This window comes from Nanorana parkeri, unplaced genomic scaffold (genome assembly GCF_000935625.1).
Source record: "Nanorana parkeri isolate BGI_ZX_2015 unplaced genomic scaffold, ASM93562v1 scaffold213, whole genome shotgun sequence".
In the NCBI taxonomy this organism is placed as follows: Eukaryota; Metazoa; Chordata; class Amphibia; order Anura; family Dicroglossidae; genus Nanorana; species Nanorana parkeri.
In genome coordinates this window covers 1,241,901-1,260,664 of record NW_017306481.1, presented here as the reverse complement: position 1 = coordinate 1,260,664, position 18,764 = coordinate 1,241,901, and the positions used below count along the sequence as shown (strand labels likewise).

At 39.4% G+C, this 18,764-nt stretch overlaps 1 protein-coding gene across 1 annotated transcript in view; it reads right to left on the bottom strand.

The window, feature by feature from the left end:
• Nucleotides 1-8,996: 8,996 nt before the first annotated feature.
• CA3 (carbonic anhydrase 3) overlaps nt 8,997-18,764 on the bottom strand; it is a 12,797-nt gene continuing 3,029 nt past the window's right edge. The window contains exons 4-7 of the mRNA XM_018555780.1: nt 16,360-16,452; nt 13,809-13,871; nt 10,438-10,593; nt 8,997-9,116 (exon numbers count right to left, since the gene is read on the bottom strand). Of these exons, the coding sequence (XP_018411282.1) occupies nt 8,997-9,116; nt 10,438-10,593; nt 13,809-13,871; nt 16,360-16,452 (432 nt within the window). The remainder of the gene's footprint in view (nt 9,117-10,437; nt 10,594-13,808; nt 13,872-16,359; nt 16,453-18,764) is intronic.

Below are 18,764 nucleotides of genomic sequence, written 5' to 3'. Positions count from 1 at the left end.
TATATATTTTTCAAAGGCACAATTTAGACCAAGATTTTAATACATTTTCCTATAGACTTCTGAACAGATTTCAAAGGTCGTTTGGTTCTACATGAGATTTCAGCTACTGCATTGTATCTGATTACAGTGTAATCTCTTATGTACTTACAAGGTGGTTCTGATTATTAATTTTATCCTAAATAAAGTTCACAATCACAAGCTGTAGACAAGCCAATATTTAAGCAGCTCCTGCACAGAAGGTGTGGCGGTGAGGAGGACAATTTACAAGCTTTGATTTAAGCTGGACTGTTTAATTCCCAGATAACAGCAGGCTTTTTTTTTCTTGACATGTTATATTTTGTATCAGCCCAACGTCACATGGATTAATTTTATACAAGTAAAATGTTCTTTAATTTAAACATGGTTCTATTGTAGAAGAAATTATTACAATGAAATGTTAAGGTTGCCGTTGACCCCACCTTAGCAATAAAACAACAGGGAAAGGTTTTAACAAGCCATATGTATGAAGTCTACTCATTTAAAGGGAAACCCAAAGTATAAGTAACGCTGGCACAACAGAAAAGTTACACAAAATGTGCAAATTCATATACTCTTACAAAGTTTACTTATATGCCTTATTCAAAGTGACCTTTATTTTTATTATCATTGTTATTCTTTATTATTGCTATAGCACTGCACAAATTATAAATGGATACCAAACATGTGCGCCAAACAAAACATATAAAAACAAGAAGCAGTAAGTCCCTGTCCAATCAACCTCATACATCTCACAGGCAGGGGAACACTAGATACAGTGAGTAAGACAGAAGGCAGTAGCTGCAGCTGATGTGAGTTGCATATTCAGTAAAGAATGACTAAAGGTGAAAAGAAAATGGGTGGCCAATAGTGAGGGGCCGAACACACCCGAGTTCGGTGCAAGTTCGAACTTTAGAACATGGAAGAAGTGCGACCTCGAACTTTGAACTCAATGAAAGTCTATGGGACATAGAACTCTGAAAATCAAATGTCCCCATTTTGAAGGCTTATATGCAAGTTGTTGGCCATAAAAAAGAGTATGGAGATTTGGGTACTGCCCTGGGGGACATGTGTGAATGCAAAAAACACTTTTAAAAAACACAGTTTTTAAAGGAGCAATGATTTTAACATTGCTTAAAGTGAAAAAATAACAATGAAAAATTCCTTTAAATATCGTGCCTGTGGGGTTCCCTTAAACTGCCTATAAAGTGGCGGATCTGTATGATATATTGAACCTGCTGCAGAAAATAGTGGCATTTATAAATAAAAAAAGAAAAAAATGATATTTATAAAGAAAAAAAAAAGTGTGCGGTTCTCCCTCCCAAACAATACCAGACCCTTTAGGTCGGGTAGGAAAGTTAGGAGGGACCCCATTTACAAAAAAGGAAAAAAAAGCATGGGATTCCCCCCAAAAGTCATACCAGACCTTTTAGGTTTGGTTGTAAGGGATACTTGTACCCCTACCAATTCACTAAAGGGTTAAATTCAAGTTTTTTTTTAAAAAGGCCACACTTTTGAGAAAAAAAAGACATGTTTTTGACGAGTCTTTTATTTAAAATAAAAATGGATCCACCAACGTAACCAGCGAGGTGCAGTGCCTTGTGGGGCGCTAGTCGGATGAACTAGCGATGTTCGAGTTGAACTCTTGTTTTGACTAGAACATCGAGCCCATAACTAGTGGCCAGTGAACTGTTTTCAAACCATAACTATAACAAGTTTGGTAAGAGAGCAAATTTGGCCCAGCAATTCATTTTATAGGACACTCGCAGGGCGCTTTATTCATTGTGGATTATTGTTTGGATTGGTAAAGAGGTCCATCCATATCCTACTTCCTATCTGGGGGAGTTGGGGCAATCCAATTCTCTCATCACATCTAATAGCTTTTCCTTTATCGACCTACTTTATACATTTGGAGAAGAATGAATCGCGGATAACCAAAAATACATACCAAATATTTTACCCCTAGAAAAAGGTGTTTTGGGCTGCCCTTTTTTAAAATTAAACCAAATTGCATATGCAGTCTGGATTTTAATGTTCTCCGATGCAATGCTCCATGCCATTAGAATAGTTCCAGTTGAGAACTAATATCCACACTGGAGCTAGAGCTGTCAAATGACAGTTCAAGGTCTAGCCTAGCAATTAGAAAGCGATAAATATGGTTCCCAATCAATCAAGCTCCATGACAGCAAATCATGTTGATCACACGCAGCCTGGAGATGATTTACAAAATAAACTTCTTTAGCCTGCAGATATCACTTCAGCAGTTTTCCTCTGTTCAATACTGTACCTGTAAGATACAACTACAGTATTAAAAAAATATATTTTCAACAATTTTTTTTTTTTATATTTTTGGTCTTTTGTCAGCATATAATAAAAAAAAACCTGAGCAGGGTTTATAGTAAAACATTGTATCAAATAAAAGACTTACATATATGGCCTTTAAAAACTATGTAAAAATGATTTAGGTAGACAAATTTACTAAGGGGGTATAGGCTTCTCAAAGACTTAGGGGGTTATTCACTAAGCCCCCGAAGGTAGCCAAGTGAATAACCGACCCAAAGTGAAGGGAGCTGAACGCCGGTTGGCTATTCACTTTAGCCAAGTACAGCTGATTTCAGCCATACATCGGCTGGCTTCGGCTTCGTTGGGTTCTCTTCGGTTCAGCCAAACAGCCTCAGCGCGTTCAGCTGAGCCGAAGTGAAGAGTACGTTTGCCTCAGCCGATCCAACATCTGGATCGGCGGAGGCGAACGTTTTTCAGTTCACTCGCTGCTGTTCGCCCCTATCCTTATAGGGGCTGAACAGCAGTGAGTGAATAGCCGGATGCTACCATGCACATTCTGCTCAGTAATTCTGCTAAACAGAGGCAAAAAAAAAAACAGCATGGGGTCCCCCTCCCGATTCATACCAGACCCTTTAGGCTTCCTCCCAATAACCCTGACCCTGTGGTCAGAATCGCATTTTTAAAAACTTTTTAAAAAACTTTTTGCTTACTTTATTGCAGGGAGAACGGTCGAAGCCGAAGCGAGTCAAAGGATTAGCCGAAGTTCTGCTATATCCTTTGGGTCTTTAGTGGATGACCCCCTTAGTAAAGTGAAATGTAACCATGCAAAGGGTGAAGCGGTGCTGCTTTTTATCATCCAATCAGGTGCAAGTAAAAACCTATATTTTGGCATGTTTTTTTAAAGAAAGTCTTTCACTTTTTTCATTCCTTGGAGTTGAAGTATAGGGGGAGCGAGACTAAAGGGTCCAGTCTAACAACCAGCCAAGATCGTGACTTGGGTATTTTTTTGTAGCTCCGTCCCTAGACAATATTAACACTTAACCCTTGCAGTGCGGGGGGAGTCCCACTGCAAGGTATAAGATTTAATTGGCCCTGAGTTCTCCTTTAATTTAAAATTTAAATATTGCTGCCCTGGAAGTAATATGCAACCCAATAATCTGAGAATCCAATGGAGCGGGAAAACGTTGCACATAGGTAACACAATTTAGGACAATTGCCTTTAAGGGGGCATATTATCGTTGTGCCGGTCTGGTCAATGTGATGAAAGACCACCATTGCTCATCAATGCTCTCTGTCAACAATACATAAGCAAGACAACACAGAGAAAACTTATTGCTTTGACATCTAATTTTGATTAACATCAAGATCATCAAAGGATCCAGCGGGCCTCCCAATCTTTGCTACAGTCTATTTCACCTATAGACAGTCCATAATGACAGGATTCAACATAAATCCCCAATACACAGTTCATAATGACAGACTTCTGGCATGAGTTCTATAACACGTCTAATACTGCCATATAAGGAAGACAATAATGACCTACATTACAGAAGGCAGATGGGAGCTAAGTACAGCATTAGACACACAATGACATATTCCTCTGAACTGCCCTCATCCTTACCGCCCTTCAGGAGTGTGTATTCCACTGACCCACTGACAGAGATGACACAATTATTTACCTGGGTTAGAGTGTCCCTGTTCTCTAAATATTAGGAACAAAACGAACCAGGGAGAGTCACAAATAACATTTTGGTGTACATTTTTTATTTTTTTTATTTACGCAAAACATATTTACTTTATTATATATTTATTTTTTTGTCTTCACATTTCACTGCTGTTGTTTTAAGTTAACACAGGTTCATCGGGGCAAGTATAGTAAATCATAACTTTTATATGCACATTAAAATTAAAGGACTACTGTACTGTATGGTAACGGTATGGGGGTAAAACCTGTAATAAAGCATTCAGTATTTGAATTATTTGTTGATTTGTGCCTTTATTTATATTTTTCTCCACATTTGGGTGCAGACAAAGCTGTCTTGCAAAAGTTGCAGTTACAGGGGTTGGGACAACCCATATAATACTGCCGGGGGTATCTGGAATGGCCAGCTTGTATAATATGGATTAAACCTTTATTGCTTGAGCCACGGGAGGGGGGATACAAGTAGCTGGTCTTGCCTAGGGCGAAAAATAGACTAGCACCGGCCCTGTTTTTCGGTATTATATTGTTTCAACCTATGCACTTATACTCACCCCGGCAAATAGTGTTCGGGTTTGGCCTGAAGAAAAGGTGGCAACCCTAGCAAACAGGCCAGGATTTCAACGTACCTACGTCCTGCTTATACACGCAACTACTCAGTACTGTCATTAACTTAATATTATGATACAGCAAATACTGCCTCAAATGCATTATCTCACCATAAATCATTAAGTATTTAAACCATGTCTACAACTGTTGTTATAGCACTATAATTATATCAAATCTCCACAGATAAAACAAAGCTTCTTAGTCATTAAGGATAAAGAAAATTGTTCTTAAATCTTTTTTGGATTTTCATTGTAGATTCCATCATATTCCTAGAATACAGAGCTAAACATTTATACACAGAAAATGTCTTTATTCATGTTTTCAACAAGTGAGCTATTTAATTAATTAAAGGAAAGAGCAGCGATGTATAGTTACCTCATGACAACCAATCAGAAAATCTTTATAGGCAATCAGTGCAGTCACCCATGGCAACCAATCTGAGGAGAGTAAGCCACTGCTTCAGAACATTTTCTGGCTTCCTGACCTCAATTAAGTATGCAGGTCAGGAGAGTGAGATTTAGAGTGACACTAAACTCAGTGAATCTTTAAAATGTATTAAAGTACCTTAACTATTAATAAAAATGTATCTTATTTGTGTATCACTCGGCTGTAGATCTCAAATCATCTCTGAATTGGTGCTAACACTGTCCTTCCTTCTGGAGGGTGGCTACTTTTGTTTCCCATGGTCCCTGTGTGTTGTAAAGTAGTCACCACTCCAAGCTCACTCTCATGTTTGTTTTACTCATTTTTTTAAATTATAGTCTATCACAGGAGCAAGCTTGGAGCTCCCAAGATAGAGATACAGACGTCAAACTTGATGGATCTGTGACCCGTATTCACTATGTAACTGTACCAACGGTGCAGTCGCACTTTAAGGCCTATCTCCAAGCAAAGCAAAATCCTCCTCTTGCAGTGAAGCTACCCCTACACTGCAAGGATTAGCTGAACAAGTAAAAACTCTCAATTTCCCCCTCCCCCCAGCTATTGTATTCTGACAGCAGAGGTTGTGCTGCTGTCAAAATCCCCCATTTGATAGGATGCAGGCACTGTTCAGCTGAGAATTTTCAAGCCGCCTCCTTCCACAAAAGTCCATTGAAAAATTGAGTTTTGTCACTGGTCAAAATTTGCGTGAGTCTGTAGGACTTAGCTGAAATGCGACCAGTGTATGACCAGTTTGACCTTTAATGGCTATCTTAAGTTATTAAAGATGCAAGCTTCAGGGGTGCCTTAGATTCCTTTGTCGGACTTTATACGGTTCTGTAAATGGTTCTATAACCTCCATATTAATACACAGAGTTACAAGGAGGAGCAATAAAATAGAATTACTTATACAAATAAACGGTTTTACACATGATGGCTAACAGAGTTGAATATTGAAGTATTACACTGCTACCTAGTGGTGATATTCCAACAAGCACAGCAACTTCATACAATGGTAGACTTTCATTCATGGGGCATATTTATTAAATGTTTCATGGTAGATCTACATTCAGCAGCTGCTCACTGGTTGTCACATCTGCCTGGTGCACATATATCCAATTCCAATGATAACACCGAGTTACACTGACATCACTGACATCATTGGATGTCAGGTGAATGTGGATAAATGACAGATAAATGACAGAAGGGTGCACTTGCCAAAAAGATATATCAGTAAATTTGCCAATAAATGCTTCGTAAGTACAGGTATTCCTCACTTAACGACCGAGTTCCGTTCCTACGACCAGGTCGTTAAACGGATTGGTCGTTAAGTGAGGAACGCTATACAGTACTGTACTGCATTAGTACAGTACTGTATAGCGTTGCCGATGTACAGTACCGAACAGTGTACTGTACATCGGGCAATTAAAATACTTACCGGAACCCGCAGTGAAGATCGGAGGACACCACTTCCGCCGGCGACACGGCGCGCTGACGCGCAAGGTCGGAGGTCGAGCGGCGGTCCGTCGTAAGTGCGAGTGGTCGCAAAACAGGTAAGTCGGTAAGTGAGGAACATCTGTATACCCCTATGGTGATCATTTTTAGGTGGAACTTTAGTCCAATAGCACATTTTTTAAAACTATGTTTAGAAAGCATAATGCTTGAAAAGGTAAACTATTTCAGCAATTTTTTTCTTTGCTTTTTAACCACTTAAATACAAGATGTTTACTCCCCCTTCCTGGCCAGGCCATTTTTCAGTATTCAGCACTGTAGTACTTTGACTGACATTTATTCCGTCATGCAACACTGTACTGAAATTAATTTTATACAATTTTTTTGTGGACAGATAGAGCTTTCTCTTGGTGGTATTTAATCACCACTGGGGGGTTTAATTTTTTACTATATTAAGGAAAAATGACTGAATTTTTTTTTACATTATGTTATAATACAATTATTATTACCCAATGTTTTGGTAAAATATAAAAGACGGGGTCACGTCAGGTTAATAGACACCAAACATGTCAAGCTTTAAAATTGCGTGCACCTGCGAAATCGCAAAAAAGTACCATACCCAAAATTGACCATAGTTGATGCTTTAAAAGCTTTTACCGCTCATCAGTTTAGTGTTATCAATGATTAATAGCCCTAGAATTATTGGGAGGGGGGCTGTGGGGGGCGCACACACAGGCACCTTATACAAGTGATCCACTGGCTCTATAACGGCATCGCTGCCTTTTTTTACATTTTGGCAGGCACCCGCTCGCGTGTGCTGCGCGCCGTGCACGAGTGGGCGTGGCAGACGGGACTTTTAAATATTCCCGCTCAGATCTAGGAAGCTCCCGTCATGGTTTAAAGCTGTGGTTATCTCCCCCTTTTTCTGCACTTATGCAATGTAACCCATATTCATAGCACTACAAATTACACAAGAACAAAGATGCATTAGCAATAAACTAAAAGAGATGACCAAATCCCACAAGCGAAACAAATGGCAAATGCACTCATCAATTCATAACAAGCTTTAAAATAAGGTGTTTTTAACACTAACAGTTAAATTGTTTTTTTTTTTCTTTCAGAGTGCTGGGAAACGTTTTGCGTATGTGCACCTTACTAATGTGCACCTTACTTATGTGCACCTTACTTAAAGAAGAACTCAAGGAAATCGTTTATTAACTCTTGCGGTGGGGCTACCCCGGCACTATAAGGGTTACATGCTTTGTTTGTGTCTAGGTACTAAAATAACAAAGTTATACTCACCTGAAGCTCCCAGCCAGCTGTCAAAGCGATCCCTCCAGCCTGTCTCCCCCTCTCTGCAGCATTTAAATCTTCCTCAGCGTCCTCACATCTATACACTGTACAGACATGATGATTTACAAGACCTTAGACTGCTGCAGAGGAGAGGGAGAGATGTTGAAGAGAAGCCGGCTATACACAAACGAGCACCCCACTGCAAGGGTTAATAAAAAAAGATCCTGGCGTTCTTCTTTAAAGCTAGTTATGAATTGATGAGTTTGTTTGCCATTTGTTTCATTTTTGGATTTTGGTGTTGGGATACACAGGGGGCTTTAGCTGCCATTATGATGTGCTAGGCTTGTGCTGGGCAATGTTTGAATACTTCAATAACAATCGAGTAGATGCATCCTGAAGCCAGCACAGTAAGTGTGGGCAAGTTTGCTGAGCCATTCCACTCTTCAATCAATTAGACTTGACAGCTTAGGGCACTTGGCAGGGTTTTGGCTGTGCCAAATGGTCAGATTTAGCATCCATCTGAACATAGATATAGACACAAGCTATACTATACTGGGGGGATTAAAGGGGGGAAATAGATGTGTAGACACATTGATTACAAGTCAGAGAACAACTGCTGGTGGGAAAGCAGTGATTTATATAAAGAAAAAAACCCCAAAACATTCACTAATGAAGATGAGGATTTTTGCAGCCAGAATGTGACACATGAAAAAGGATAAAAAGAAGCAGAGTGAAAATTAGGATTTATTAATATATTATTTTGCCACTCAAAACATGTTTATAAATTGCATTTACATGTTGCACTCAAAAAAAAAAAAAAATGGGGGGGCTTAGTGGGACAGAGTTCAATCCTCTGGTGTCACTATTTACTCCTGTATGGGCATCTATAAACACTTGTTACGTAGTTATTTAATCCGTCTTGGTTATTTTATATGTGCAAGGGATATGAAAACTGTATGTATAAACAATTCAAAATGTGATGATAAATTGTAAATAAATAAAACTACAACAGTGTTTTTATGAATTGCACAGTTCAAATAGATATTTTAAAATAAAATATTGCCCCGTTATTAACCTGAAAGACAATTTTTTTTAAATATTTGGGAACAGCAATGTGCAAGAATGATGTACCATTTTCTGGTATGTTTGTCTTTTAATATTTATACAGAAAGATATGACCTTGTTTGTATTGTTAATGCCATTATCATGCAGATCAATGAAAGATCTAATCAAAGGATGCTCTGACTTCTCTTCCGTTCATCGGTTGGGTGGGGCGATAGTTGTTTTCCAAACGCAGAGGGACCTCACATTCCATACTGCATAAGATACTCCGAAATTTCTCCATCTGTTACAGCAACATTAAAAGGTAAACTCTATTCAAACCTGAACACTGAGCATTCATAAATAATGTATAAAAGGCACACAGCTCACTGATTATTCTAAACACCAAATTCTGAGCCTCTGGTTCTGTCAGTCAAGTCTTTTTGTGCCCTGCCTAAGTCCCCCTGCACATCCTTAAACACACTTTGCTTAAGCACATAATTAATCATGGAGGAAGAAATTATGTATGTACCTTCTACTTTGTGACTGCAGTCTCCTGGAAGCATCACTGAGATGGGAAGAGGCACAGAACAAATCCTGACTACAGTTATTCTTAATCTGGCTGCATACAATTATATTATGTTTGACTTCAAAGTAAATTTGTCAATGAATTAAAAATTCAAACCCACCTACTTAGTCTGGACTAGGCACCACATGGTGTCTAATCTTACCTCCTAGCTCACTGCACACTATGCTACCAAAATTATGGTATGGCTATGGGATACATCAGACAAAGTATTAAAGACCAGAACAGCTATTGGCCAGGCTGAGGACTGTCACATGTGTGACTAAGAGTGTGCAGTAATGTTCTGGGATGGCAGCAGTTAACAGGACAGTGGACAGTGGCACTAAATATAAGATAGGTCACAGTGGTGGTGAGGGGGTTTAGGTTCTTCATTTAATCTTAAGGGATATGTAGTATTTTTGCATATTTTACCTTGAGTTTATGTTCAAGACTACAAAAACTTTTTTTTATATTTACTATTCTTGCACTCAGCAGGTGGTGAATACGATGTAGCAGAGTCAAGTAAGTACCATGCTTTTCTACTGTTATGTTGTGATTTGACTTAAATAGCAGGATATCAGATTATACACACACAGCTCAATCACTTAGAAAAAAAGACACCTTCCCTTTCCACATTGCACAAAGACATTATAGTTTCACTTTAATGTAAACTTTCTGACTTTAGCATAGATGTCAGGTTCTCTGGATTACATGTTGCTTGATCTGATTGCTGATATGCTAATTCTGCCCACCTATTTATAGTTTTGAAGTAGGGGCTCTATGCTATAGTTGTAAAATTTGAATTCCACTAGTGTAACTTTTCATTAAAATACATATATAACTGGGGGTGTTACTTTGCGATGGTGCTCAGCTCAGGGTTGTTGGTTCCAATAAAAAAAAAAAACATTCTCTCCATGACTTGTCCCTACCCATACAGTCTCTGCTTCTATAAAAAAAAAAAAACCTGCCCGACAACAACTTTTTAAAAATTAAACTTTACTTCTGCTTTAAGGCTGCCTTCTTATGAGTAAGGGAAACCCTGTATGTCTGTAATACATACCTGTTCTGGGCTGATTGTGATTGGTTCTCTCAGAAGCAACCAGGTGACACATTCCTCACATGGAGGGGTTGTGAAGGACCCTTGATACGTCCAGTACTCACGGGATGCAGGAAATAGAATAGATGGATCAAAGTCTGTGAAATGAGCCTTCTTCCCCTGAATATGAGAGAAGACACAAGTGAAACTTGGAAAACAGCCTACAAAATGCTAAGCACTTTTCAACAGCTATGTGTAAGTAAGGGGCATGTCACATGAGTGCAACTGTACCAGCTATTTACTTTTTGTGTGATTTATAGAAGTATGTATGGTGGTATGGTTACTAAACTTGTAGACTATTAGAATTTGTACCAGTATAAGTACAGATTTGCCTGATTAGCTCCCAACCCCATGGCAATGTCCAACCGTCCCTTCTGTTCACTGCGCATTCCAGACCAATCAGAGTTAGGTTAATGCGGCAATGCCATGCAGCTGCTCTCTGCAGATACTGAAGATGCTATGAAAGCTGATGCATGTGCAGTAGGAGGGACATCCCACTGCCAAGTGCAAATACGACATGCACTTTGATGCAGCGCAAATTACTGCATCGCATTGCAACACATTGTGGTGCATAAACTGAATGGACTGACATTTTGTGACACTTCAAAAAAGTTTTTAAAAAAAGAAGTTAAAAGTTTCTTGCATTGTAACAACACAAAGCACCACTCCTCATCACCACTACACAACGGACACCAGCCTGCCTGCATTTTAGCATGTGGGCTGGTGTGAATGAGCCGTAAAGCATCTACCTTGTTTTCAGAAAATAGAATTTTTGCTGGTTTATCTTACCTACTATCATTTTTTTGACAATGTCTGTGTTTATTAGACACGTGCAAAAAATGTGTTTCTTTTCGTTTTCATTCGGATTTGGGTCTGAAAGTCAATTTGTTTCTGGATTCAGATGCGGATAATTCGAATTTTCGTTAATTTTGTTAGCGGTAGTCATAGCAAATTTTCGTTTCGAGCGAATGTTCATTGCAGCAAAGTGACATTAAAATTTTTATCTTATTTTTTTTAACCACTGCAGCAGCCTTGTTCTTGGTATCTTTTTTAAGAGCAGACACTTGCTGTTAAAGGAGAACTATGAGGTGAGTGCTTTTCACTCACCTCATAGTTCTAGCCGACCTGTGACAATGAGACTGTCACAGGTTGGCTTAGTAGATCGGGAGGTTAGCGAACACATAACGGCGTTCGCTCACCTCTCGATCCTGTCAGGGCTCTCTGCAGATAGGCAGGGCCAGCTATCACTCACGCAGCTGGGCGGATCCAGACATAATTGTCGGGATACGCTTCAGCTGCTGCGTCTCAGTATACCGCAAACAGTAGCTTGCGGTATACTGTGGCGTCTCAGTATACCGTGAGCTGCCGCGGTATACTTTGCTTAGGGTGACGGGAGGACGCTAGTTTGTGTCCTCCCGTTACCCTAAGGAGAACTATGTGGAAAAGCCCTAACCCCATAGTTCTCCTTTAATGTACAAGCGATCCGGCGCCTGTACAGCTGCTGGATCGTTTGTACCGTGCGACCCCGCTGCGGCCGCCTTTGGCTTCCCTGGGCACCTCTGTCCCCATGCGGCGCTCTGGAGCGGCTCGGCGGGTCTCCCCGCAATGATCAGAGAGAGATTCCAGCCGCTGAACTCTCCTCCGATCACTGGACCCGTAAGTAATGTGTATTACATCACTTCCAGTGTCACTCGTTACAGTCTCCTGCACTTATAGCCAGGAGATGAAGCTGGGGAAGCAGATCTCTTCTTTGGGGTCCCTAGGTGACATTAGGGGTCTGAAAGACCCCTGATGTCTCCATAAAGAGGACCCGACATACCCTATCTGCTATTACATAGGGTGCTTGTTAGCTCCCTATGTGGTAGCAACATGGTTAGTGTAAAAAAAAAAGAGTTTAAAAATTATATGTCTGTGAAGGTTCTCATTCATCCAGGTCATGGTATATCTGTAAAAAATAAGTCAAGGCAACTGGGCTTGCTGTATTTTTCTTGAAGACGTTTCACTGGTCATTCTGAATTGAGAAAGCTGGTTAGATGACCAATGAAACGTCTTCAAGAAATATGATCAGAGAGAGATTCCAGCCGCTGAACTCTCCTCCGATCACTGGACCCGTAAGTAATGTGTATTACATCACTTCCAGTGTCACTCGTTACAGTCTCCTGCACTTATAGCCAGGAGATGAAGCTGGGGAAGCAGATCTCTTCTTTGGGGTCCCTAGGTGACATTAGGGGTCTGAAAGACCCCTGATGTCTCCATAAAGAGGACCCGACATACCCTATCTGCTATTACATAGGGTGCTTGTTAGCTCCCTATGTGGTAGCAACATGGTTAGTGTAAAAAAAAAAGAGTTTAAAAATTATATGTCTGTGAAGGTTCTCATTCATCCAGGTCATGGTATATCTGTAAAAAATAAGTCAAGGCAACTGGGCTTGCTGTATTTTTCTTGAAGACGTTTCACTGGTCATTCTGAATTGAGAAAGCTGGTTAGATGACCAATGAAACGTCTTCAAGAAAAATACAGCAAGTCCAGTTGCCTTGACTTATTTTGTACAGATCTAAAAATTAAAGTAACATATAAGAAAAATAAAAAAATGCAAAAAAAATTATGTTAAGTCCCCCGCCCCCCACGTGCACGCACATAAACACGCAAACACGCGTCGGTGCGCCTACGTGCGAAAACGACAATTGCGATACACATGTTACATATCGCCGCGAACGTCGGAGTGAGAGCAATAATTCTAGTGCCATCAATCACTGTTAGCAATAAACTGATGATCGGTAAAAGCGTTTAAAGTGTTCCCTATGGGAAATTTGGGGTATTGACTTTTTTGCGGCTTTTACGGGCGAAGGCAATTTTAAGGCTTGACATGTTTGGTATCTATTTACCCAACAAGATCCCGTCTTTCATATTTTACCAATCAATTGGGTATTATATTATGTTTCTGTGCACTAAATTTTAATTTAGTTTATATTTTCCTAAAAATACTGGTTTGATAAACATTTTCGCAAAAAACGTGCAACATAAAAAAATTGCAACTACCATTTTTTTTATTCTACAGGGCCGTTGTTTTCAGAACATATATCATTGTTTATGGGTTTGAAGCTATTTTCTAGCCAAAATATTATATTTTATCATGTGTGTGCAAATAGTAAGAAAATGCCCCGGACAGCAAGTGGTTAAATTTGATGCTTAACACAATAAAACTTAATTCAGGAAAGAAATTCATATGCATCCAAATGTACGAATTTCTGAAAATGTGTCCAAATAATGAATCTTTACAAAAGGAATTGCACGTCTAGTGTTTGTTATATCTGTATAAATATGCTTGTCTTACCTTTGCCTTAATACAGTCCAATGCTTCTAAAACCGATTTCAACTGTGGTCTGGCTTTCCCTATCTGTTGATAAAGAAAAATACAGCATTAAAGGAATGTGTCAAATGGAGTGGAAGCAGAAGTCAGTTTCAAATAATATTAGTAATGACAATGCTTATTATTATGATGTTTTTATTTCCTACAAAAAACATGGATGGATTGCTGATCTTAAGGCAGAACACAGGACAAAAGTGCAACCAATGCAAAACCAATTTAAAGTGCTATACAATACAGCAAGGACAAAACGAAGGGCAGCTATCAGAACAGATTGGCCACAAAAATGGTGCTGCACTTTGAGCACCTCAAACCTATAAAAGCGCCCTATCAAAATAAAATAAAAATCAAGAAATTCCAAGATCAAAAATCAAGAAACGAAATCTCCAACATACCACCCCATAAACAAAAGCCCACTTTAAAAAAAGAAAATGCAGTTTAATCTAAAAAGATTGTATACAAAAAGAAGAGAAAGAATATACAAAATCTCATGGGGGAGTATACAGTACAAAAATCGTTATCAATTTAAAATCATGACATAGCTATAGCAGCAACATAATATAATCCCTGGAATGCAGGAAGAGATGCAGTATCACAAAGTTCTGTGATCTCAGGTGCTTTCCAACAATTAAAGAATAGGTGGGGGGGGGAATTATTATTGTCTCCACAATAAATAACTGTCAAAGCTCTGTGTCCTTGTAGTTGATGTAAATGTAACAATTAAAATAATGTTTTGTTCATTCAACAATGAACAACAGATACATAGAATTAGCTTCTATTTGAGTTTAGAAATATCGACAATGGTCAACTGCCATGTATCCTTATACTGTAAATGATAGTAAATTGCACAGAATGTGCAAATGTCAGTGCTGTGTATGAAATAAAAAGGTGCCATTATCTGCTGTTAGTTACAGAGTTGATTGCCCAGAGATCTAGCAATTAAAAAATAAAGTACAGCGTCCTAACTGACCCTAATCTCTCCCCAAGCAGTTTGTCACCTTTACCTACACTATGGCTGCTCCTTTATAGTGAGGGGCTGACATATAACAAAGTCCCCATTATTGGCCCTTCTAAACTAGCTGACTCATGTTTGAAGGTCATGCAGTACTTAAAGGTTACAAAAAAATTTGGCTTGTTGAAATCCACCATAAATTTGCTGGGACCATAGATCTAAAACACGCAAGATTCACTGTGTACCCATTGTAGCACCAAACCTAAACCCTTCCCAATCTAAAACCTTACATGGTCAGATCCTCCTAGGTCTGCATGATCATGTTTAGGAAAAAGGGAATAGAGCAGACAATAGCAGCGATCACATGAAACACCAGTTCTCCCATGAACAACTGTCTATGGGTGTCTGCTGTTGTCTGCCTCTACCTATGCACTCAATCAAATCATTACCCAATCCAGCAATTATCTCATGTCTGAGGGAACACTGACGCACAAGGCCATCAATACCTGGTATTTCAGCTTCAGTTCTTGTATAGTCCACATATATATGTAGTAGGGATGAGTTCAGGTTCGGACTGAATCCTGTCTGAACCTGAGCTAATCCGAACCCAAAAGGAGCATCTCCTGAACATGGAAGGAAGCTCCTTCTTTGCCACCCAATAAGCTGTGGACAATGAAATCTACTTGATGCAAGCAAAGGGGGCAGGGGGCATGTCATTGGCCTTATATGGCTACATGTCTATATTTGGTAAATTATATTTACCAAATATGGGTATGTACCCATATAAGGTCAATGACATCAGCACAAGCATTCGGCTCCTTTGTTTGCATTCAGCTGCAGGAGAGGGTAATGCCTGGCCTGCAGCTAATTGAGCTGAAGTGCCCGGAATTGGTCTGAACCTGAGCTCATCCCTAATAGCCAGGAACAATGCTAACTGATACCAGTCAGCAGAGGTGGAGAGTACAGCAAGTTCAGTTTACTAGATTTCTGGCTAGATTAATGGGTATTTTTTTTGCGCTGAGTGAAAAGATATTACAACATGCTTTTATTGGTATATTCCGCAGACCAAAGGGAGCAAATAAGAGAACTTCATTATTAGGATTTAGTTTGGGGTACTGGGGTTTTTCCCCGTTTTACGGATGCACGCAATTTGTAACCTGGGCATGTTGGGTATCGTTTTACTCGTTGTAACCTCATCTTTTATATTGCATTAAAAAAATTGGTATTTTGTTGTGTTTTGGGGCATTTAATTAAATTTTTCACTAAATATTGGGGTTTAATAAGGAGTTGCGCTAATATTGCGCAACATAAAAATTTGCAACTACCACCATTTTATTCTATAGGGTCTTGGCATTCAGAAAATATATAATGTTGGGGGGTTTTAAGTAATTTTCAGGCCTAAAATGTGGAATATAACATGGGTACAAAAAAATGAAAAAAAGGCCTCAGTCATGAAGGGGTTAAATTAGCTTAGGATGTTTATGAAATAGACAGCTTTTTCACTGTCAGATTTGACAAAATGCAAAACTTAGACTATATTCACTTGGCTGAAGAACTGACACTTACTTTTAGGAACACTGAGATTATGGCCACTCCATCTGGGTTTTTCTTGGCTTCGGTAATATTGTCATATTTTGAGTTCCAGTGCACAAACTGAATCTGAAATAATACATTGGGTTTGTTTAGATTACATAATATTATTATTGGCATAAAGTGCATACTGTCTTAATATATATATAAACTCAAGTGTATATCTAGTATATATTGTAAGTTATACTTGTGTATAGATTCTGTATACACTCCCAACAATGTTTCCACTATTCATATTACTAGTTGCTGCCCCAGCTACAGGAGTTTAGCCTGCAACATTAAATCTGAATTCCAGGATAAGCAAGTGTTGTCTTAATAGAAGAGGCATGTGTAGTCTTACTTGAATCATGGTGTGCTCTATGTATTTCTTCCAGATCTGTGCAGTTATCCAGCTTTTAAAATTGCCGCTGTGCACTAGATTCTGTAATAAAAACCATTCACTGCTGCTCTCTGTCCTTGTACAGGCTGACTGGTCTTGTATATGCCCCCTCATTTAGTTTTCTGCAGATAGCTTGTAGTGGGTGGAGTCTGCTGGGTTTCTCCCACAGCTCTGCTCTCTGTACGAGGCTATGTACAGTACAGTGATGATGTCACTGCTACTTTAAAAAGGCATTATTTGTGTTTAAAAATGCATTTGGTGCATGCAAAGTGGATGTATATCCTTCATGGCTATTAAGGAATATATTTGCATCATTTTTTTGTGCCCAGAGTTTGAATGCAAATAATCTAAAAGTGGTACATATTGTATCGTCTGCCCATTTCATTTCCTGATATTCCCATAACTTACATTTCTGAATCTTGCTGACTTCCTGTGGTCTTTGGAATATTAACATGCATGGGGGGCAGAGAATCCTATCTACGTTATACAACATAAAACCAATCCTATCCTACTTTAAAAAAAAAAAAATGCCACTTCCTCCTTCCCTGGAGAAACACACATTCTGAAGGAAGTGTGGAGTGCCTTCAGGAGACTCACACATTCTGGGTCAGAAGTGTTGTGACTTCCCCTGTTGCCACAGAAATGGTTCATATGTTTGTCCTCAAAGAATGGCATCAACAAGGTAACTAAAAGTATACGGTATCTGAAGCCATTTTTTTGTTTTGGGTAGAATAGACAAGGGTTAGAGCTTCCGGGTTTTTATGTCCATGCTGGAGAGATGCATCTACTCTGTTTGTCCTGGTAACCACTGTTACCAGACTGAAAGTGAAGAAAAATCTAAAATGTTAAATTTTCAATGCAACAGGAGTAGATGGAAACCTTGCAACGCTGAGACCTGTTCAACTGACAATTTGGAACTCCTTGATCTCTTCTTACTTTTTGTTGTGTGTCGAGACAGGAAGTGAAGGAAAACATGGATTTAACCATTCCCTAATCTAAGGGCTGAGTTGAGGCAGAATAAACACCCCTCTCAGGTGTTTGCTAAGTGTAGAGCTGTCATATCACCCAGGAGGAATGAGGTGTCAAACTATAACCCTTGACAACAACATTTGCCCTACCCTAATACTGAACCTAATATCCAACACAGGAGTAACCCCAACAGCAGCATACTTACCTTATTGAGCACCTTCATGTTACTTCCCAGGAGAGAGATTAGTCTTATCAAGTTGTTTAACCAGTTAGTGTTTTTACCTTCATTCAAAAGCTACTAATCCCACTCAGAGATCTAGCAGTGCTGAAATCTCGGGTTTTATTTACCTGCATAGTTCCTTGCTACAACAGTTGGTGGTGCGTTTCAATTATCTACAACTCTACCATACTTCTTTCTTCTCTTGTTTCTCTGCTAGGAACCTTTGGCCAAGTTCAACCTACTCTGGAAAAATAATACTGCATGGCACTTTGTTTAAAGTGATACTAAACTCATGAGTTAAACCTTTCAAATGCATTTAACAGTATTTGTGCATCATTTAGTTGTAAATCCTCAAATCATCTCTGAATTGGTGCTGACACTGTCCTTCCTTCTGGAGGGTGGCTACTTTTGTTCCCCATGGTCCCTGTTTTCAAATCATCTCTGAATTGGTGCGGACACCGTTCTTCCTTGGTCCCTGTGTTTGTTGAAAAGTAGCCACCGCTCCAAGATTGCTCCCGTAATAGGCTACAATCTCAATACAAATTAGTAAACTAAATGTGAGATTGTAGTCTATCATGGGAGTGAGCTTGGGTTGGTGGCTACTTCACAACACACACAGGGATCATGTGGAACAAAAGTATCCACCCTCCAGAAGAAAGGACGGCGTCAGTTAAGGTAGTTGAATGCATTTTTAAGGTTTAACGCCTGCGTTTAGTGTCACTTTAAAGCAGTGACGTGCGATACCTCTTGCTCGGGGTGATGCATTCCCTAGCCTCGCCCCCAGCACGTACCGCCCTGCCCCCTGCCGGCCAA